Here is a 24,829-nt window from a genome sequence, read left to right as displayed (position 1 = left end):
GATAGTATAGATGTGCAGGTGCTTGTCTGGAGTTCTCCCCTTATGTAAAAACAAAAATAAAGAAAAATCTTTATGATGCATGTACTCGTGATTGAAAGAAAATATCATATTCCAAAAATCACAAATAGATCAAGTTTTTATAGATAAAAAAATTTTCAATCAATTAATGGGAATTCTACTGCATTATTTAAAAAAGAAAAACAAATATTGTGCAAGTTTTAATAATCCGGAGTTATCTACCTCATTCTATGAAACTGTTTTCAAAATGGCATTGCGAGATAGTCATTACTTGTTTAGCCATAAAATCTGCTATTTTATATGAAAATTAAACTACTTGATCAATTTAAGTGATTTTTGGAATATATCTTTATTTCATCACAGGTACATACATCATACAGATTTTTCTTTATTTCTATTTTTAACAGAGAAGGAAATCTTGGAGAAGAAGCCTTTTTTATTATTAATTACTTTTAATTCCAAAATGAATTTGTAAATAATGTTTAATTGTAATAATTCCAGCTTGGAAAATATTTTTTGATAAAATTTACTTTTTAGTTCTGAGAAATCTCTTTTAAAAGATAGGTATATAGACAAGAAAAGACTTACATCGGTAATATGACGAAGATTGGAAAATTCACTTTTTTCTAATATAATCATATCTTTTCGAAGAGCAGCAATTTCGGCTGTCAGTTGTTGTACCAAAATTTCCTTTCAAAATAGAAAAGTCATCACAAAACATTTCATAATCTTCATATTCATATAAACATTCAAAAGTTTAAAATTGAGACAAAATAAATAAAATCAATTCGACAGCGACTTTGTTTCTGTCAGATTGAGGTATGATTCTGCTCAGTTCCAGATCAACCCTATTCAGTTAGGAGCTAATTTATTGCTAATTGTCTGAGGTAATTCTGCCAGAAATGCAGATAGGGCTGGTCATGCATTTTTTATAAGCTAGTGCGCGCTAATCTTAGTGTATAGTAGTCATGCTATAAGCAGCAGCAGCAGTGACAGCCACGATCATGATTTAGAATTTCTAAACTCAATGCTAACTGGTGTAAGTATTTAACTTCTGTTCTGCTTGCGCAATAATAAGTAATCTTTCAGGCAAACAGAGTACACTACTGAAGCTAATAAAAGCAAATTCTTTCAATCTCTAATTTTCTGTCTTGGGACATAAGCAAAGCCTCTTCCCTTTTGGGCCTTTGACTCCGTGGTTCAACAAACACCACAGACCCAACATGGTTAATACAGCAGCACACACGTGGACGATACACACACATACAAACATAGCTACATGGCCCTGACTACAACACTTGCTGTATGCAAATATCATATCTTCATTATTTCTTCCATGTAAACGAGACATTTATCTACCAACATATGAACTCTTTAACCTTTTGTCTTTGTCAATAATCATAGGCGTACTCCTTTACTAATACCGTTCTTTAACTTCCTTTATATTTTTAAGTTTTGGTTTGTTTTGCTTTATGACATATCAACCCTTTTCGGGTTATTTAATGCTGAATCAATTCATGGTGTTTAGTTTGGGTGTTTTGTAAAGGAAAATTGTTTCTATTTTCTTGAATTTTGCAAAGTTTTGCAAAGAGAAAGAAAATAATATCAATATTTAGCACATTTTAGGTCAGGAAGCCAGTATCTTCAGACAGTCTAATCTGGTATTTGCAAGTTAATGATGACTCAATTAAAGTTGTTTCAAATGTTAGAATGAAACTTTGTTTTTGAATTCTACAAGTTAGCTGGCTTCTCAAAACCACACCTGGCAAGGAGGTAAATGATATGTTACACAATCATAGGCAAGCATACATGCAACTGAGAACCGCTTGTGAATTTAATACTTCCAGGAAACTTCCTACTTGGGAGGAAGTCGGTTCAATCCACCTCGAGTTAGTGACACTTTGGTATGAGAAAATATGAAAAAGAAAAAAAAAGGTGCATGTCCAGAATTCTTCCTATAATAAATAAAAATAAAGAAAAATCTTTATGATGTATACACTCGTGATGAAACTAAAATATCACACTACAAAAATTATGTAAATTGATCAAGTAGTTTTATATTGAAAATAATCTAAAAAAACAAAACAAATAAAAACAAAGGGAGATAATGCAACAATTCAAATTTGCAAGATTTATATTGTAATACCTACGAATTTCCATTAATCACTTAAATGATTTTCTTATTTGAAAATAAAACTACTTGATCAATTTATGTGATTTTTGGAATGATATTTTCATTTTGTCAAGGGTGCAAACATCAGACAGATTTTCTTTTCTTTTTTTTATATATATAGAAGGAATTTTGGACCCCCCCTCCCCTAAAAAAAACAAAAAAAAACATAGATAACAGACGAACATTTCATTCTGACATTGCTGCTTTCTGAATCTAATCAAACTTAAATTGTTTTTGTTTATAAAAAATTTAATGAAAAAGTAGGTCACCTCTATGCTCTGTTGCAAACTTACCTGTTGAGCTTTAGTCACCATATCTTTGGCTTGCTGTTCCAGCGTACTATTGACAATTTCAACCAAAGCTTCTGTGATTCCTTCAGCTTGTGCTTCCGTAAAACCTTCAATACATAAAGAAATTAAAATAGTCAAATGATTTAGGTCATACTGAATATATATATAATGAAAATAAAGTCATAAAAAATAATCTTATATACACTTTTGTATATTTCTTCTATCTGGATTCTTTACCATCTCTTCAACTTCTATATACCTATTTCTTATTTTTATTTCTAGGCTAATGTTTCCATGCCAAATTTTTTCTATATATAACCATGCTCTTTTTTCTTTGGATGAGAAGCATTAAGCTTCGCAATGCCATGGTCTAAAAAATTTTCTTTATATTTCACATGTTTATCTTTATTGATTTGATAACTGAATAAATTTTATTTTCATTTTGAAATGCTATCAATTGTTATATATAACAATTATAAGTGGTTTCTAGTCTTTTCTTTCTCTCCTGGCGATGTTTGAATGAATAAATAAAGAATAATAAGTTTACATTAATCGTCAGTGTCAGTTAATTGCAATTAACATTCTAGAGGGACAAGATACTATAATCTATATTATATTTCTCTTAGTTTATCCGCCGTCTGTCTGTCCTTTGCACTTTTGCTCAGAAGTACTGGGCTGATTTGATTGAAATTTTGTATGAACCTTTAATATGTCAAACTAAATATGGTATCTGGTTGATGCACAATTAGGGATTAGCCTCCTCTCGCTTTTCGCCAAAATATTTGAGTCCATAATTAAGCTCTAGTTCATCACCTTGCAACTGGTAAACTCCTGACCAACAATCAATATGAATTTAAGCAAGCCCATTCCACAGCAGATATCCTAACTGTAATCTCTGAATGTATATACCGTTCATTGGACAAAACAAGGGAGGGTAGAGCAGTAACCCTCGATATATCTAAGGCTTTTGACAGAGTATGGCATAATGGACTTCTAAGGAAAATCAGATCATGTAGTATCACTGGACGAAGACATAATGTAATCAAATCCTTCTAAAGTAAGAGAAAACTCCAGGTTGTCCTCGACGGTCGTACATCTAAACAAAATAATATAAATGTGGGAGTACCACAGGGGTCCATCCTAAGACCTTTATTATTTCCGATATTCATAAATTACCTCCCTGATAAAATTGTTTCTGAGATGGGTATATTTGCTGATGACGCCACTCTCTATAACAGGCACAAGGGGAAAACAAATTAACACATATCTAAGGAAATGCCAGAAACACTAGATGAAGACCTCCAATCTGTAGTGGAATGGGCACAAAAATGAATGATCACATTCAATGCTGCCAAGACTAAGCTTGTTTCCTTCAATAATTACAAGAAACTTTCTCTACCACCAATAGCAATGGCCAAAAGCACATTACCTGAAATTACTTCCTTTAAACTCCTTGGCCTAACGTTCATAGGAAACACGAACTGGAATAAATACATTGAGAGCATTGCCAAGGCTGCTGCAAAGAAGGTGAGCTCTCTCTACCATGCTAGAAAACTACTTACGCCTTAAAGTACCATTTTCTCATGTAATGGAGTACTGTTGTCACATTTGGGCTGGTGCATCTCTCACTCCTGGACAGGGATCAGGTCCTGAATTGTCATCTAGGCTTCAGCCTCTGTCCCATCAATGAAATGTTGCATCCCTCTGCCTGTTCTACAAGTACTTTAATGGTGAATGCTCTGACAAACTACAAGCACTTGTACCTCCTCGATGTAAATACTCTGACAAACCCAACAAGTAGCTAAATCTCACCCCTTCACAGTGGAGATCCTTAGGTGCAAGAAAGCCTTCTATTCCAATAGTTTCTTCTCCAGAACTGCCAGACTTTTAAATAGCTAAATTTGTTATGTTATGACATCTGTGTCCTCGTAAGCGCATCGATAAAGCATTCACTTACTAAACTTACTTAAGTTATGCAAGTTCGTGGTCGGCACACAGAATCATTTTTTCCTTTTTTTTTTTTGCTTACAAAATTTTGCTTTTGGTTTCACTTCTGGTTTATGGGGTCGATTTGTTCTTTAGTTTTAAAAAAGATAAATTTGCACCATCATAACATCTGCGTTGTTGTAGTCCCACTGATAACACATTCTCTTACGAACTTAACTTCTGCAAATTTAGGCCCAGCATGATGCATTGCTTTTTTGCTAACAAAATTTTGCTTTCGATTTCGCTTCTGCCTGATGACACCCAAATCACTTTTTTTAAAAAATGTATTTTACAACCGGGCAACGCCCCCCCCCGTCTGTTATATAAAGGAGAGATGTCTGTTGATGTGTATGTATGTATATGTTTGTATGTCTCGCTAAAACTTTCGAAATCCAACTTTGATAAATATTATTCTAGTACTGTCTTAAAGCTTAGGGACTCGGATGCACAATATACGAAATTTAGAACAAAATATTCACTTTTTCTACTTTAACGACCACAGAATCTGATGGAGGAAGGAGTCACACAAAATTGTCTCTTTCTAAACGATTTTAACTTCGGCGCATGCATGAACCGCTTCACCTTTTGGATATGTTAAGTACATAAATTTGCAACGTCATGGTATGACTTTCGCTGTGGCCGAATAGGTTGGAGGGTTGTCTCAAAACTATTAGTTTTCGTGTTCACACCCACCTTATGGCGGACGTTTCATTTTTTATTCTTAATATTTTTGAAATCGTTTATTTCACTAAGCTTTTGCATTTAAACAGGGTTAAAATATTTTTTGTTTTGTACTTTGTATTATTTACTTGTCTCAAAACATAATACAGGGATTTTTTTTTTTTTTAAACTGATATAAATTATTGCCCAGTACAAATAATTAAATTAAAACCAAAATTATTTAGCAAGTGTAGTCAAATGCAACTTTTGTTTTATGACCCAGGCAACACCGGGTAGCCTTGCTAATGTCTAATAATCCAGTGAAATGGATAGCAAAAACTGAAAATCAAAAAGAGCAAACAATCTTTACTATAACCCTCTGGTCTGTATCCTTGTTCTGTGTGCCAGAGATGGGTGTCGAATGTAATACAATATAACTTATGCCTATTGTGGACCCACAAAAAGCACAGGGATCTAAAGGGCAAGTTAGATCTAAAAGGTAGTAGAGTCTTTCTGCTTCCTAAGACGGTAACATTACTTCAGTCAAAGTAGAATTATAACAAATTTAAATTAAAGTAAAAACACTCACGTGTCTACAATGCCGTCTTCAAGCTGTGAAAAGAAACAAAAGCCGACACTTGCTAAACAAAAAGACCATAGCAACACAAATTTTTGTATGAAAAACTTTTGACTTGGCACTTTTATAAATTTTACAAAGTAAGGTATAAAAATTTAATTTAAATTGAATCAAAAAATTATCTTGGATTTATTTTATGTAATGCACATTTTGGTGCACTTTAAAAACATTACCTTTCATCTAGCAATTAATGATATAGATATAAAATTTTCAATGTTTTTTGTTTTTTTTTGGTTTTTGTAAGTGCAACAGAATGTACATTACATCCAAGGTAATTTTTGGATTCAATTTAAATTTTTATACCTTACTTTGTAAAATTTATAAAAGTGCACTTTGAAGATAAATAAATCTCAAATTGAATCTTGTACCTTTATTTTTAAAGCCTATAGTAAAAACATTTTGTTTAACAATTTTCATGCCTTGGATGAAATGCTTTTCTAACTTGTAAATATTTGATTCTGATTCATCAGTTTTTCCCGTGGATCATTGCAGCATATTGTTAAAAATAAAATCTAATTCAATTTAATTCCTTAGCGAAAATATTTTGCCCGGAACGGAATTTACAAATGACGTCCAATTTAAAAATAGGGACAAAACTTCAATTGGTTCATACAGGGTTAACTAAAAGTAGTAACATATATATAAAAAAAATGTTAGTAAATACACTACCAGGCAATGCCAGGTAGGAACAGGTAGTATATAAATATATATTTGCTAAAACAATAAAACAGTTTGTACTTTTATTTCTGAAAATTACATGGTTTCCTCCTCTTCCTCCCATAATGTATTTCATATGTTGATAGCTTTCACCCAGTAAATCATTAAGTGTGCAAAGATGTGTAAATTGTTCATAGCAAGAAAATTATCTGGCATTTAAATAACATATTCAAGAGTAAACTAATTTATATGGAGATTAAGCTATGCAAGTAATTTCTATGTTACACTTAAATGCTACATGCAATTGATATCACATTAGACCACATCTCAGTTGAGGTCAGCTCATATGATAAGGATCTATTTATATATATATATATATATATATATATATATATATATATATATATATATATATACACACACTAGTCGGCTGCTCAACATAAGATATGTTTAAATATCTTAATTCATATAGATTACATATTTATCATTATAGAGACGATTCTCTATTGATTATTATATTGAGCCTAATATATAGAAGTGAGATCAAAGCTAAGTATATATATATATAAACTATTTTTTTACTATAATAATTATTAAATACCTACAGACACTAGTGTTTCATCCTTTCGGGAATCTTCAGTGCAGGGTGTCACGATTAATACCAGTCGAACGATTCGAACCCCGCATCACGAGACATCTCTGGCTTGATTAGCGAAGACCTAATCCATTCGGCTACCATTAACCGCATGAAATAACATTGAATTTAAACATTTTAAAAAAATTTTAAATGTTCATTTACGTGATGGCACCCAAGTCATATACATACATACATATATATATGACTTGGGTGCCATCATCTAGAATCGAAACGAAAACCTGCAACTCTCTACTCTTGTTCCTTAGTTTCTGGGCCATGCCCATATATATATATATATATATATATATATATATATATATATATATATATATATATATATTTCCCTGTCATTCCTTTTTTAAAAGATAGAATCACCCAATCGTTGAAGACAAGATTCAAGCAAGGGCGCATGGCTGACAAAGTTTCATAATTAGTAATATACATACACACAGTTTTTAAAGAAATCGCTCCAGACAAGGCGTGAAGCAACGATGTAAGAACAAAAAATGATGATGAGAACAAAGACAGGAGAGGCTTATTGGCCTTGGTCTTGAAAAGATCAAGCCTATAATTATGAAGAAAACATGAAAACAAAAAAAAAATAAAAATAAAAATTGTGTCGGTTTAGATTATGTAAATCAAATCCTGTTCCAAAAACGGATGTTAAAAAAAAAAACAAAAAAAACATCAGCATTTTCCCCCCTCATACTCACTCTTACGGAATTATAGCAAAGCACTTGAATATACAATGCTCAAGGTTTTAAAAGCTATCTTAGACTTTGTAATAGTCACTCACTTATTCATTCATTATCCAGGTTTATTGTATACATTTCCTTTGGCGCACTGGCTGTCTTTATGCGAAATCACCAGTGATCACAATTGTATCCATTTGCCACTATTTACAGTCTCTCCTGACCATTTCTTGTCTTCGTAGGGCATCCAGATTTCTTTGTGCTGTCCAGTCTTAAGTCTCTGCAAGTGCTGATATACACCTTCTTTCTTTCAACATGCCCAAACGAATGAAAACGCTTTTTATTACATTTATCATAGACCTGACCCCTGGTAATATTTGGGATGTTTAGGATGTTAGAATTGGCAAAAGTTCTCTGAACTTTCCATCAGGCTGTCTTGACTGATAAAAAAAAAAAAATAAATAAAATAAACTGACCATAATTGAGGGTGACCCAAAGGCTCATTTTCCATTGGCTACAACACTGAGATATAGGGGAGGGTATCACTCCTTTTCCAGGATTGGTCCACTTATCATTGATCTAACTATAATAAGAATAACATAATACTTCTACACAATCATGGAGAACAATCTTCCCTGATGGATTAAACAAAATATTCAGTTTGAATTTTTGTAAAAGGTTCCGGGATTCTACAATGATTCCCAAGTTCAAAAAGATGCAGCTGAAGAAGACCAAAGGTTACATCATCCAAAACAGTGTGAAGATAGCAACCAAAAGAATAGTTGTAGTCCAAATAATCATATAAAATACTTATGTTTTTCGACCTACAAAGACTTTGAGCATGTGCCTTTGATCTCTTAGAAATGGTCACTTGACAAGCAAGGCATTGTGGACGCTTTGACTCTTAAGTGTGAATACATATCATCACAAGTTTATCATTTTAGATTTTGTTCATAACCAGTCGAGCATTATATACGGCATAATCATGTTGACACACCGGTTCCCGTCAGATCATCAAAGTTAAGCAACATTGAGCCTGGTCATTACTAAAATGGGTGATCAACTTGGGAATTCCAGGTGCTGTATGTAGGAGGATGTCGGCACCTTCCTGAAAGAGTTATAAAAACCTATCTCCTCTGATAGGTATATACAAGCAAACGGGGACCACTTGTGAATTTCTTGCTCTCATGAAACTTTCTGCTATGGAGGAAGCCAGTTAAACCCAAATAAGGTTAGTGCCATTTCATACACACACAAACCGAGCATGCTGGGTTCCCCTTCCACAAATGAAAAATTTATTTTCACCATGACTAATGTTTGCGCAAAATAAAAAACATAAAAAATCCAAGGCGTGGTTATTGAGAAAAGTATGAACAAATGGACGATTTTGAGGCAATTTTACCCCTATAATGCATTGGGGCAACCAGAGTTATCCCAGAAAATTTGTTCTGATAAAAATTTACGTTCACCATGATTAATGCTAGCGCAAATTTTTTTTAAAAAGTCGAAGGCGTGGTTATCGAGAAAAGTGCGAACGGAAGAACGAAAATGAATTACTAGGTTCAATCTCGCCTTTGTAGAGGAACCAAAAATATATAAATTGTTGAATTCACAGAAACTTCAAACCAGCCTGTCTTTATGAAAATAAAAATGCTGTGAATAATGCATAAAAAATTACTAGTGTAAACAGGATGTATTATAGACTAAGGGTTCAGGCGGTTAACCTTTCGGGTCAATCTGCCCAGCATAGGCACTAAAGCTTAGTAAAATTTATGTCAGACAACGGATTTGAGAATAAAAGATGCTTCAGTCAGCATCATCATAGGATGTATACTAATTTTGCGATAACCTAAAATCCATTTTTAACAAAACTTCTTGACACATTCCTGTGTTGCTTTCCAAACGCAAGGATGGACTCATCTAAATAAACTATGCTCTTCCAAAGAAACAGGTTGATTTATTTACATATCTAAGTGCTCCTCTCAATAGAAATACTCTTGATAAACCTCACAAGTAGCAAAATCGTACCCTTTTACTGTAGCGACTTCTAGATGCCAGAAAGCCTAATAATTTCTTCCTTCAAACTGTTACTTTGGAATTCCCCCTGTTTCTTGTTTCCCCTCACTGTATTAACATGTAGAAATTTAAATATAATGTAAACAGATATCTCGTTGCTCACATCCTTATATAGTGGTCCCTGTAAGCATGGTCCCAAATAGCAGCCTTTATGTCGAAGTGACATAATATTCCGTTTGGGGTGAATAGAGAAAAAAAGCCCAAAAACCTTTATCTGTCATTGTCTTTCTTTCATCTTCCTTCGTTTCTTGCCTAACCAGATCTCCTTTTTCTCCTCCACCTAGCACTGTCCTTTCTCTTGTTTTAATGTATTAATTGACTTTTGATAGCAGTTGCAAAATTGTCCACTGTCGATCAAGATCACAAAGTGCATGAATGCGGAGATACTGATTGAAAAAGCCAGACATAATTTTTGATTTAGAGATGAAATGTAATCTGACTGACTTTGACATATAGATGTTTGAGGTTCAGGTTTTGGACCTGTTCATTGTTCCAAGGATAAAATTTCCTAGACAACTTTGTGGCATGCGTGGCACAGAAACCCAGGAATTTGCACTTCCATTTAGGAGGATGGACAATATAAACTTGGCAGCAATCTCCAATGGGCGTCAAGTCTGCTTTTGAATGCGTTTAGCGTTTGTGCTTGTACAACTGCATCTGGGAGATCATTCCATGTGATGACAACCCTCTGTGAGAAGGTCTCTTTGCGGACATCTAGCCTACAGTGTTTTTTACGATTTTGAGGCTGTTCCTCCTGGTTGCGCTGTTTTTGGCGATCTGAAAAGACAGCTTCCTTGTATCATAGATCTCATGGATGTACTTGTAGAGATTGATCATGTCACCACGATTTCTCCGGAGTAGAACGTATCATCTGGCATAATCCCGTTAGATCACCAAAGTTAAACAACATGAGCCTGGTCAGTACCAGATGGGTGACCATTTGGGAATATGAGGCACTGTATGTAGGAAGGTGTCAATACTTCCCTGTAAGAACTGCAAAAACCTAAAGTCGTTATCTCCACTGCTGAGGATATACAAGCGATTGGTAACCACTTGTGAATTTGATATTCTCATGTAACTTCTTCCTTCAAAACATGAACATTAAGTTATCATATCTATATACTAATTTAATATCGTAGTATGTTATCACCTTCTATTCGCCTTTTTAATAAATAGGATCTCCGATCACTGAAGAAGCAATATAAAAAAGAAAAATTTATGTCGCTTTTGGGCCATATGTGAAACTAAAATATACCTTCTTGGTCTTATGGCCAGAATCCGTGGGTAGTATCTGTTCTATCTAAAGATGGTATACTGATATCGTAGGGTTTCCATTCATGCCAAGCGTCCATACAATGAAAATATGTCCCAGACTCCTATAAGGATATTGGAAATAAACCGTTATAACCAGGTATATTCTGACACTATAGTAACCAGATTACTTAAATACTTTTACAGTTTTAACAAAAGGGTTACAATAATATCGCAGAATCTCTATTCATGCTGAACATCTACAGAATGCTCAGCCACAATATATTACATCTAAAAGATGCCACTGTGGAATTTCCACAGGTCAAGCTAGTTAAAAAATTATTTAAAATTTTATCTTGAAGTAAAAAAATTAAGAAACTTATGCACTTACCTCTTAATTGAAGCTGTTGAACAAGAGCATGTGTATCACAGTGCAGAGTCATACGAATCGCAGATAAATCAATATTACGCATCTGGTAAGACCCCATCAATCGGGCTGGACATTCTGTAGTAAAAGAAAGAGTATGAATTAAATATTTTATGCTCTAACTGTTTGTCTGTTTCACAGCATATCAAACCTTTGGGGGTTATTTAATGTTATTTGGTTGTTTTATTTATTTATTTATTTTTTTACAACATATACACCCTTTTCGGGTTATTTAAGTTTTTATTCTTAAAATTCTTTATATCTTCAAATATTTATTCATGGTTATTGGTTTGTTTTGTAGAGTAACACTTATTTTTGTTTTTGGCTTTGTAGAATATGATTGACTTTTGCCAAGGCAAAGGCAAAGAACATTATTTGATTTGCATGGAAAATAGTACAGCAAGCCAGCACATGTAGAAACTTCGACGACCTGTGTAGACTATGTTTGAATGAAGAATTAGCTATCCTAAACTTTAAGGAACTCCAAAATCTTGAGTGCTATTTTCACAACTTCAGTTGATGTAACCTCCAATCTTCAAGTGGATCTTGTCTAACTCGTGAACCTTTCTGTCAAATTCAGGAATTTGTGCAGAATTTTGAACAAACCTTTTCATTTAATCTATGTCGGTAGCATGCTCTTGTTTGGTCAACTATGACTTGGTAGAAGTCTTCAGTAATTTGTTCACACTGAAGACTGAAACTTTAATCACAACTGAATTTTACTAAGTACTTTATCCATTGTGCCACTGATCTTTACGGACAATTTTTGGGAACCTGTAACATCTTGTTTTTAGATATACAATCTTACTACTTATCAATATAGATCACTACTTATAACTGCAGATTAATTTTCTTATCACTTTGTTTTTACTAGGGATGGAGCATTCTACTGGATACCAAACATTCTCCCATTAGTTTAATTACTCCAACCGAGAAATCTTTTTAAGATTCTAACCGTCCCTTTAATTGCAATTGTTTGCATTTCTCTTACACTTGGTTCACCGGGTATATTCGCCAGATAGTTTTTAAAATTTTTTCATTAACCCGGTTGCTCCTATAATGACTGGCATGATTGATACCTTCTTCAGATTCCAGTTTCTTTTCATGTTGTACATAAGTCCTTGGTATTTTGTTATTTTCTCTCTCTTTGCTCTGTTAAAGCCAGCATCATTAGGGACGCTTACTTCAACTAGGGTTGCCACTTTCTCTCTCTTGTCCCATATCACTATGTCAGGATTAATAGCCACATTTTCTAGGTATGTAGCTGTAGGAATTTTGTAGTTGTAGTGGATGGTGTATGACTTATTTCCAACTGTTCTTTCTGGTAAACATGTTCCCAGGATTTGGATATTCACTATATATTTTTTATTGTGACTTTATTATTGACAATGGTTCTCATATTGTACTAAATTCTATACCAGGTCTGCTTAGTAGGTAATTGTCGCTTAGCATATGCACTGCTTCTTTGAGTCATCTGGCTCTTCACTGTTCTTCTGTCTATAAATTTTAATTCATCCTGCAAAATTTCTCTTTCCCCCTCCATATGTGGTCAGCCATACCAAACTTTTTAATATCTCCACATTGTAAAAAAAAATGAGAATGGTTGTCCAAATAATCCAAATAACACGTACTATAAATCCTCATCTCAAAAGCTCAGAAACATAATGTTAACACGTTTTACAAGCTCAGTCTATTTTTTTTTTCATATTCAACAATAATTAAATAACTCGTTCACCTTCTGTCACACTTCAATAAGTTATGACCCAATACTTTGCAACTCAACATTTTGTGTTTTTTTCTTTTACATAGCAGATATTGTATTTTACAATAACGTACGAGGACAATTGAAAATTTATTTATTGATTATGACAATGATTTTCTCAATTCACACGAGACAATAAAGATATTATATAACAAGATACTAATCTATATTTTCCCATAAAAAAGTCTAAGATCAGTCATCACCAAAAAATAAAGTATTGCACACACACACACACACACACACACACACACACACACACACACACACACACACACACACACACACAGGATGTTCAAAAAGTCACTGAAGAGTTGAAAATCTTTGTCCTTTTACCATTAATGATTATTTTTTTTCTCTATTTCAGATATTTTACAGATAATATTTTGGAAATTAATTATGGATAAGTATAGCATTGAACAACGTACAAAAGTTGTGAAATTGTTTTATCAAAATCAGGGGTCAATTGTTTTGACTAAGAGTTTATCGAGGGCATTTTCATGTAAGAGATCGTCCAAGTCACAACACAATTCGAAATATTGTACAAACACTGCAAGGAAAACATCAGGAACGAAATAAGGGAGTTAAATCGCAATCCAGAGATTCTGCAATCTGCCATGAATAATGTTTTGGAAAGAGCACAAACATGGCAAAGTTGAAAATTGGCAACATTTAAAAGACATTATTTTTCATAAATAAAGATTGTCTGAATTTTGCATTTGTATTTCTTTTTAATTTCTCAGTTGCGTTAAAATTACAGAAAGATATCAAAAATAAAGAATCTATTTAAGTTCAAAAACCTTCATCGACTTTTTGGACACCCTATACTTATAAGCAGAGCTACTTGGCATTGTCCAGGAAAAAAGTCTAACATGATTTCTATCTCTCTCCCTCTCCTCCCTGCTCATTTATCTCTCTGAACATACTCACATAAATCAAGAGAGAACTTGAATGCCTACTAGACACTGTTCTCGAGTACCTAAGGTCTCCTTATACAGGGGTTTGTCAGCTCAACCTGGCATGAGGATACTTTTCCTCCTTGCTGCCCAAATCCCCACATAGTACCCCAGTAGTTGTTGCCCCTGATAGTAGCCCCCTACACCAAAGTGGCAATTTGCCTTGTTTGGGGTGAAAATGTAATATATATAAAAAAAAAAAAAAAAAAAAAAAAAAAAAAAGTAAACTTTGACCAAATATTCAAAATCATGTAATATTCACAACCCAAATAAGATCTCTTCAGTATGTGATAATAACATTAATTTTAATGATATCATGCAGTAATGAAGTTTTTTTGAGTTTTGGGGGTGGGGGCTAAACATATTTGTGTATGTGGGGAAAGAGTAAATAGTCAATTTTTTAGTAATTGTACAGTTTAATCAATACATTATAAAGATGAAAATATTGAAAAAAGTTATATTGTATGGTCCGTTTTGGATTGAAGTTCTCAGAAAAAAAAGTTTCACTTAATTTGATCGAGTATATTTTTTTTATAGCAGAAAAACATGTTCTTATGACAACATGCTGAAGGTAGCCATATTTGGATTAACAAACTTTTTTCACGGGGAAAAAAAAAAAAAAACCCTACTTGATCAAATTAAGTGAAATTTTTTTTCCGGAGAACTTCATTCCATAACGGATATACATATAACTTTTTTTCTGATATTTTCATTTTTTAATGTCTCGTTTTTTCTCGTTTCCCAGAAGGCCGAAATTACCAAAATGCTTAACTGATGAAATTGCAGCAACCAATATATGGCAAACAGTATCTTTCATTTATTAAATTGATAGACGAAAATAAAAAAAGCACCTCTCCCTATGTTAAGAATGGCTTTCTAAATAAAGATATTATTGTAGCACAGACTGTATACTGCACAGGTACTTTTTATTTAAATTGAAATTACCATACGACGACTGTTTTAATTATAATTGCTTTTTTCCTTAATTTTTAACTATTTGCTAGCGTTTTAAACATTGGCCATTATTTTGGTAAAAAGATGCTAAATTTTCATTCAGCACTTTCCAGCAGTTTACATAACCTGCCCGGAATATGCTGATAACAATACAGTCTCTATTCTGCATAAGTACCCTTTTGTACATTTTTTTTTTTTTTTTAAGGCCTTTAAATTTTTTCTGCATTTTTTTTTCTTTAAAAAGTTAAGGCATTACTTGTAACAGTAATACGAGTGAAGTGGGCGGGTTAACAAGCTGTCTTTCAGAAATTGCATGGGTAAATTAGCGAATTCAGGGTTCATTTGGGCATCATTATGATGGTGCTCAAATGTGGGAGAGCAGAGGCATGGCCAAAGGGCATACATTTAGAGGACAACAGTTCTCAAATTACAAAAAAAAAAAAAAAAAAAAAAAAAAATTTTAATGTTATATAGTGAAGTCACTACTTCAAAGAATTGTTGAGTCAAACATGCAAAATAATTCAGATCTCATTAAATACCGAGGTGCTCGTGCAAAATAGTGAATTTCGAAACAAACATATTTCAGGTGAAAACATTACGTACTTATGTGTCATGAAAAAATTAGAACGAATTCAAAAACATAAATAAAATGACCCAGTAGATGTGCTATCCAATAAAAAAAAAAAAAAAAATCATCTACAATAACGGTCCGATATTTTATATTCAGTAATGGTAGACTTTAGGTTGAGAACTTTTTCACATTAAAGCATACAATAAAACTCAAACTATTTATACTTGTAATTATTTTTCTACTGGATCATTTTTTGTAATTCTTGGAATTTATACTAATTACGACATGACATCTAATTATGTAATAATGTTTTCACCTGAAATGCATGCCTTTCAAAATCCACTATTCTGTACAAGCACCAATATCAGTAAATAACTTATTTGTTTTCAATTGATAAAAATTCCTGAAAATGACCGATTTGTAAGCCGCAAAAAAATGTAAAAAAGCAGACGACACTATAAATATAAGGTGTGAGGTTAGATTTTCAAAAACATTTTAGCATCTATAAAAAAAAAAAAAAAAAATTCAATTTGCAAAAACTTCTTTAAATGAATAAAAGACAAGGTGGCTTTCAAATTGTAAACTGCTTTGGCAAGTTCCGTCAATATTCAGAATTTATTCAGTAACAAATGAAATTCTCTGAGTACCCATACATTTCAAATGGTAAAAATATTTGACTACCAGGCAGCAGCAGGTTGCAAAAAGTAAAGCCAAGAAATAACATTGTGATTGTCCAATATTTTAAAAGATGAAATATTTCACTAAGAGAAAGAATGTTAGGAAAGGAATTTAGAAACAATAACCAAGCAGAGTAGAATTGTTTTAAATAAATTTTAAAGTTGCAATAATAGATTTGGAATTTAATTCTATAAACAATAATAATGAGAAGTGAACCTTCAACCTTCAGGAGAATATCACTTTTACAATTGATTTTTTCAATTTACTCAAACCACTGTGCCACGGGGCGAAGGTCCAATTCTCAGTGTGGGTAACCGAAAAATACAAGTGCGAATTACTTAGGACCTCTATTCAGTCATGGCTGACAGAACAAGAGCATGTTACTCCCATGAAGTAAATAAAGAGTTCCGTTCAAAATTCCATCAAAATCCCCGAGTTTGATAAGATACACCTGAAGAAGGTCGGAGCTTACATCGACCAAAACGTTGTGAAAATGACACTCAAGATGAAAACAGTAGTCCCATGAATCCAAATAATACAATGGAATTGACCTGTTATGGAGTAAAAATAACAAAAAAATAGGTTTTTATATATACACATAAGCAGACAGAGAGAGAGAGAGAGAGAGAGTTGGCTAGTTAGTCAGTCTGGGTTAGCCAGTAGATGTGGAAGAAATTTTGTTTTGCGGTTCATAGAACCACCTCTGGACCCAATAGTGACAATGTAGAACACAGAAATGCATACAACCCCGAGAGATTCCCACAAGAGTAAATAAGTGTTATACAAATAAAATATAACATTGTATATGGTGTTTTCCTTCAGAAGGAAGGCATTATATTTTATAGACCCTTCAGAGTCAAGACGAACCAGTAGAAAAAGGTAGGTGTCCTTTTGTCTGATGTGTCCCCACAGATAGACGTTATTAGTCCCAGTAAAAGAACTGTCCCTTGTTATATTATTGTCCCATTATCGAATGTCTAAATACCGCCACACATGAATACACATCCACTGGAAGACATGAGCAACTACCTAACATTACATGTTTATGTAGATGCTATATAACACATTGTTAGTTTTATATACATTCGCTATATAGGATGTATCGATTGAGTGACACCACATATATATTTAAGGGCTTCTTCAGTTTTTGATGGACTATGGATACCCACAAAGGGGTGCCTGCACGTGAAATTTTTGTGGCAGGAGACATGCGATCTCTAAGCACACCTTTCCCGAGTCGACATTGTTAAATACCAGTGGCAAGTGAAGTGTCTGTACAGGATGACTGGAAACAAATGCTGAGATAAGAGGAGAGCACATACACCGCCTAGAGTTCCTAAATGGAAACCCATCTGGAACTAACCATCCTCAACATCGCTTAACTTCGGTGATCTGCGAGAACCAGTGTGTCAATGCAATCATGCCGTATATATACTATGCACTATTATATACACACACAGATATATACTATGGATTATTATACACATATATATATATATACTATGCATTATTATACAAACACATACACAAATACATATTATGCACTATTACACACTATTATACGCACACATATACTATGCACTATTATACACACAGATATATACATATACTATGCACTATTATAAACATACAGATATATACTATGCACTATCATAAACACACAGATATATACTATGCACTATCATAAACACACAGATATATACTATGCACTATCATAAACACACAGATATATACTATGCACTATCATAAACACAGATATATACTATGCACTATCATAAACACACAGATATATACTATGCACACACACACACACACACACACTATGGACTATTATATACACATCTATATACTATGCACTGTTGTACATATATATATATATACACTATGCATTATTATACACAGTTTCATACATATATTACACACTATTATACAAGCACATATATACAAATATATATACTGTGCACGATTATACACACAGATATATACATATATTTACTATGCACTATTACACACACACACACACATATATATATACACTATGCACGATTATACACACATAGTTACATATATATATATATATATATATATACTACACACTATTATACACATACATGCATATACTATGCACTATTAGACACACACACATATATACAGATATATACTACGCACTATTATACACACATACAGATATATACTATGCATATTATAGATATATATATATGCACTATTATACACACACATAAAATGCGCACTATTATACACACACACACACATATATATATATACAGATATATACTATACACTATTATACACATGCAGATATTATACATACAAAGATATATACATATACTATGCACGATTATACACACACACACGCATATATATACAAATACACTATTATACACACACTGATATATACATATACTACACACTATTATACACACAGATTTATACGTACATATACTATGGACTATTATACACACACAGATATATACTATGGACTATTATACACACACGCACACACATATATACTATGGACTATTATACGTACACACACACACATATATATATATATATATACTACGGACAATTATACACACATATATACATCTATATACTATGCACTATTTTACACAAACAGTTATATATACTATGCAATGTTATACATATATATATTGTGCACTATTATACACACACAGCTCCATACATATATTTCCTATGCACTGTTATACATGCACATATATATACAAATATATATACTATACACTATTATACACACACACATATATACATATACTATGCACTATTATACATGCACATATATATACAAATATATATACTATACACTATTATACACATATATACATATATAGACTATGCACTATTATACACACACACATATATATACATATACTATGCACTATTATATACACAGATATATACATATATAATATAAAGCTGAATGTCTGAGTATGTGTCTGGTCACGAATAGGCTCCTATATGGTTGACTATTTTAAAAAACTGATTACATATAATGATAGATGTATCGAGACACAGGAATGGGTATGTTTGATCTGGCAGAACGGTGGTTCATAAAAATTGTAGGGTCTGCGTTCGCGCCTGGTCCACAAAGTATGGAAATGAAAAATTAAAAAAAAAAACGTTTACAAGTGTTTTTGATATAGATGTACATAATACTTTGATAAGTATGTTTTAACTTAAATAGGGATGGTATAATAAAATTGTGGGGGTCTGCGTCCGCACCTGGCCCCCATAGAATGGAAATAGGCACAAACTTTAATAAAGACTTTCCATATCTATCTGTGTAAGTATACTTTTATAATTATGTTTTAGTTTGAAGAAATATGGTATAATAAAATTATGGGGTGTTCGTTCGCGCCTAACATCCATAGAATGGAAATATGTCACAAAGTTTAACAGGATTTTTTAATATAGATCCACAGAATATTGTGATAAGTGTTTCAGTGTGAACAGGTATGGTATAATAAATTATGAGGTTTATCTATTTTATTTTTACTTTCATCATATTTTGCTTTGGTTTTGATACCCCCAAATTCGAAGCTATCTCTTTACAACCCTTCCTTTTCATAACCTATCATACTTTCATAAATCAGAGTCCATTTTCTGTAGGCTGTTTTTGAACCCAGTACCCGACGGGTACTTTTACTAGTATATATATATATATGTATATATACTATGCACTATTATACACACAGATATATACATATATATACTATGCACTATCATATACCGTTTATATGGAGACTATGTAACACAAGTAACTGGCCTTGTGGAGGAGGCAATAGAAACAACATAGTACCTATTTACTATGCCTCTCCACGGGACAGAGTTAGACACCAGGGTCGTTTTTTTAACGTGGAGAAAAGGTACAAAAATAAAAATTGTCTCAGTCGTGAAGGATTTCTCCTCCACCGAAAGAGAACAAGAAATGGAAGTGCAGCATCTGAAGAACAGATACTACACTTTGATCTTGACCAAAAAGTAAAATAACATAGTAAATGCATAGTTAAAATGTAGAGTAGTCCAGTAATTGACCCCCCCCTCTCCTAAAAAAAAAAGAAAAAAAAAAAACAACAAAAATCCCCTAAATACCTATGTAAATATGCAAATATTTAAAGCGAGGTCAGAGTTAAATAAAGGTCGGTTTTTAATATGTTGAAAATCAAACAATATTGATTCTTTTCTGAAACATGACAAAATACAAATAAACTGGAGAAAAAAGTACTTGTGCACTTTTGTTACCGTGCTGATATAATAACGTTATTTAGAAAGCCATTCTTAACATGGGGAGGGGGTGTTTTCTAACTAATCTGTACTTTCACGTAACAATTTAATAAAAAAGATATTATAAAACTTGAATTAAACTTAAAAATACTATTCAAAATAAAATAAATAACGCGATAACAAAAGTGCAAAAGCACCAAAAAAATATTATAAAATCGGCCATATTCAGTGAGGACGTGTAGAAAAAAAAACAAAAAAAACACTAGTTTTTATATATATATATATATATATATATATATATATATATATATATATATATTTAAAGGAGATTAGAACAAGAGTCTAAAGGGCAGAGTGTATTTTAATGTAATAGTGAAATTACTAGTTTAATTAAAATACAGGAAAGAAAAAGTGCTCGTTGTAATTTAGATGTATAATAAGCTCAATAGGTAAATATCCTAGAGCTAATTTAATATTTAGTAATGTGATTGATAATTTAAAAATCAAATTATAATTAAATTAAAAATCCGTTTCATAAGAAGAAACAACAACAAAATCAATTATTTGTACGATCATTTTGGAAAACAGTGTTTTTATTGTGGTAAACATCAAGTTACGGACAATAATTATTACATATAGTTTTTTAACAAACAAGGTTTCCTCGTCAGCAAATATTGTGAAGGGTTTTTATTAAATGTAAAAGACACCATAAATAAACCTAGCATTAAAGTAAGGCAGATGTATCTGGAAAAAAATAAAGGTATGGATTTAAACTTGATAAGAAAATTAATATGGGTTAGAGATAGAAATAAAATAGAGTAAAATATAAATTTGGTTTAAGTACTATATTATACATACATACATACACAAATATATACATGCATATATATGAAAAAATAGACACATATATACATATACATAGATATACAGATATATACATAAAAATATAGGTACAAATATTTACCTTTTTCGCCTTTTGAAATCAGGAACTATGGTTAAAGTACTCGTATAGATGTTTGCTATAGCTTTTCAGCTTATGAAATGATAAATTTTAAGAAGAACGCCTGTGCAATAATTTATTTCCGTTAGCATACTTTTGATTTAAAGACGCCACGGTTTATAATTCGAAAGAAATTGTAGGTTAATGTTATTTGTATAATTGAATAGGGATCTAATGAGGGGGGTGCGACGACCCGCTATGCGTGCGTTTGGGTTGGCAGCAGAGGGAGATCCGTTCCGCATGGAGTTGGGCGCCAGGTTCGAGTCATCTGAATAATTCGGAGTTCTCTCTAACCTGGCGATTAGCCCGAAATGCACTTCCACTTAACAACATACAATGCAGTTCTGGTTTTTTGGAGTCGCCTGCTTGTCCCCGTTGTGGAACAACAGCCATAGAAACGACTGATCATGCTTTCTTCAATTGCAGCGTACTCTGCCAGTACTGGTCATATGCCAGCGAGCATCTTGAGCATCCTCGCCCGATTACCATATCCAATGTCGTTGACAATGTGAGACCGCCGTGAGACAGAGAAAGACAAATGGTCTACATGGCGATCTTGGCCGTAGCGAGAATGGTGATTTGGACGACGCGTCTGCAAAGTGGCCGGGAGGGGGGGGGTCTTTTTCTGATCAGGATCTGATCGCTTTCTTTAAACACCAACTACGGATGAAGATCAGATGTAATAGAAGAAGGCTGCATCGCGCGGCATTTGACAGAAGATGGATACCTGTAGTAAATCTGTGTGTACGAAAAGGAGCCAAATTTGAATACGTGTTCCCCGCCTAGGTGTGGAATGCACAGGTCCATCAAGTGTAATCAGTGTTTAGCCTCTTAGCTAGCGGAGTGAATGCTCCATCCCTCCCCAACTAGGAAGCCTCCAAAACCCCCACCTCCTCCTATCTGCAATTTTTCTTTTTCACCCCATCAATTTCACTCATCTTGGAGAGAAAGAAATCAATCACTAACACCCACCCCTCACCCAAGAATTTTTTCTTTTCTCCATTTCGTCCCATCTGGAGGGAACCCCTACTTAGAGACTGTCCCGCAGGAGTCAGGTTCCTTTACAAACCAGAGCAGAACGGGTGGTCTATCAACTAGAAGAGGTTGCGAGGGTCCTACTAACCACTTTTGTATTTTTTCTTTCCCTGTCCTCGACACAAATGGACTATTGTTGTACCACTATTATCTTTTGTTCTTACATGTAAATAAAAAAAATGTTTTAAACAATTGGGCTCTAAGTAGGACGGTCCCCAGTACGAAAGGGTGGATGCGGTATTATGGTGAAAGAAGATACTAGCTGAGAGAAACTTTTGTTTAGTTCTAGAGTGACAAGGATAACCAACGACCCCCATTTTCCCTCCTTTTGAGTTGGCCTTGCGCCTAAGTTTTTTGTTCAATTTGAACTTACATTGTCATTTTAGCCTGAATAAAAGAGTTAATGTTAACCACGTTGTTTAACAAATAAAAAAAAATGATGAAAGATGAAACTTCTTTTTGCATTATTTATTTGTCATTTCTTAACCAACGTATTATTGTTGAATATTTTTACTTTTAAATGATAAAATAAAAAATTTTAAACTATAAAATAAAACACATTTAATTATTTTAAAACTTTCTTTCATTATTTTTTTTTATTTGTCAAACAACGTGTTTGATCCAAAATAAATTTTATGTAAACAAACTTTTGTTTACATTAAGCGTTATATATCGGTGTTGACCCAACGTGTCCCCCCCCTTTTTTTTTTTTTGATAACAGGATTCGAGGCTATTTGTACAAATAAACGGCAAATCTTCTGACTCATTAGGATATATGGCAATTTGAAACTATGGTCGACCCAAACCGGTACCAGTTGAAAATCTGGTACTTCTACAGTTTACTGACGAAAGTGGAGATGCCATAATTTTTTCGGGCACTAGAATCAGAAAGAGAAATCAATATTTTACACTATAACCAAAGTAGGAAATAAAAAAAAAAAATTAAACTTAGATATTAATTACTTCCGAAAGAACTATGAAAAAAAAGGTAAATAAAGAATGTGAAAGAGAACATTGGAAATGTTTCGATTTAATTAATGAAAAAGGAAAGTTTTTTATGAAACGCATATATATTTTTATTATTAAAAACAGAAAATAAAAATGACATATTCATAATTGTTTAAACTGGGTGAGCGCGAGCGCCATTTGAAAATCAAAGCATTTATTGTATAAAAATGTATTGAAATGTCTGCGTAAGAAAATATAAATTTTAATAAAACAATTTTCTAATCGTATAAACAAAGGTAATTTTGTTCCCCATTTAGTGAGAGTTGATGATCCACCCTCCCTTCCAAAGTTCGACCTTCTATCTAACTTTGCGATTCTAAATACATAATTAATACATATACACACACAAGTAGTTCGACAGAAGTTCTTCACGACTGAGACAATTTTTAATTTTTGTTCCTTTTCTCCATTTTAAAAAACGACCCTGGTGTCTCTGTCCCGTGGGGAGGCATTGTAAATAGGAACTATAAAGATAGTTAAAGGGCGTTCCCTCGAAGAGCAATTGTTTTTACTAGAAAATAACAAAACTATTTTTGTTTTTTCAGAAAAAAGAAAGTATTTTTTTTTTTACGACGTGCCTCAACGTAGTATACCCCCCCCCCTCATGGTAAGAACGGCTTTCGGAATAAACACTCACAACCTCGCCATGTTAAGAACGGCTTTCGATGTTAGCGGGGGGAGGTGCTTATTCCGAAAGACGTTCTTGACATGGGTGTTTATTATAAACACCCATGTCAACAAGAACGGCTTTCGGAATATTATATAAATAATATTATATAAATAAATAAACAGTTTATAATACGCTAGGGCACATCGTAAAAATTTACCAAAGAAAAAAAAAGAAAAGAAAAACCGGATGACAATAACTTTAAAACCCTTCTTTTACATTCAGAAGAAATAAATCTGCTTACTAAGCAAGCTGGTAATTGGTTCCTGTGATAATGAAGTCCGGAGACTTCGATTATTTTTCCACAGCAAATAAGACACCATACGGCAGCACTGATTAACCATCTTGACACAACTAAACAGAAATGAATTAGTTTGTTGACTTGACCTGACCATATGTCCCAGAACCCGGAAACGGAACCGGAAACGGAC

The 24,829-nt window shown here is 33.0% G+C and overlaps 1 protein-coding gene and 1 pseudogene across 1 annotated transcript in view; one reads left to right on the top strand and one right to left on the bottom strand.

The window, feature by feature from the left end:
- The window catches only part of LOC145277928 (mitochondrial calcium uniporter regulator 1-like), a 33,451-nt gene extending 8,627 nt beyond the window's left edge, over positions 1-24,824 (bottom strand). The window contains exons 1-4 of the mRNA XM_080130003.1: positions 24,643-24,824; positions 11,469-11,582; positions 2,485-2,588; positions 607-708 (exon numbers count right to left, since the gene is read on the bottom strand). Coding sequence (XP_079986129.1) covers positions 607-708; positions 2,485-2,588; positions 11,469-11,582; positions 24,643-24,793 — 471 coding nt within the window. The 5' untranslated portion in view covers positions 24,794-24,824. The remainder of the gene's footprint in view (positions 1-606; positions 709-2,484; positions 2,589-11,468; positions 11,583-24,642) is intronic.
- Positions 8,721-8,839, top strand: LOC145278623 (5S ribosomal RNA; annotated as a pseudogene).
- Positions 24,825-24,829: the final 5 nt, after the last annotated feature.

This window comes from Euprymna scolopes, chromosome 6 (genome assembly GCF_053919585.1).
Source record: "Euprymna scolopes isolate OS-2025 chromosome 6, ASM5391958v1, whole genome shotgun sequence".
NCBI classification, from domain to species: domain Eukaryota; kingdom Metazoa; phylum Mollusca; class Cephalopoda; order Sepiida; family Sepiolidae; genus Euprymna; species Euprymna scolopes.
The sequence above is the reverse complement of the archived record's forward strand: the minus strand, read 5'-3'. Positions and strand labels throughout refer to the sequence as shown.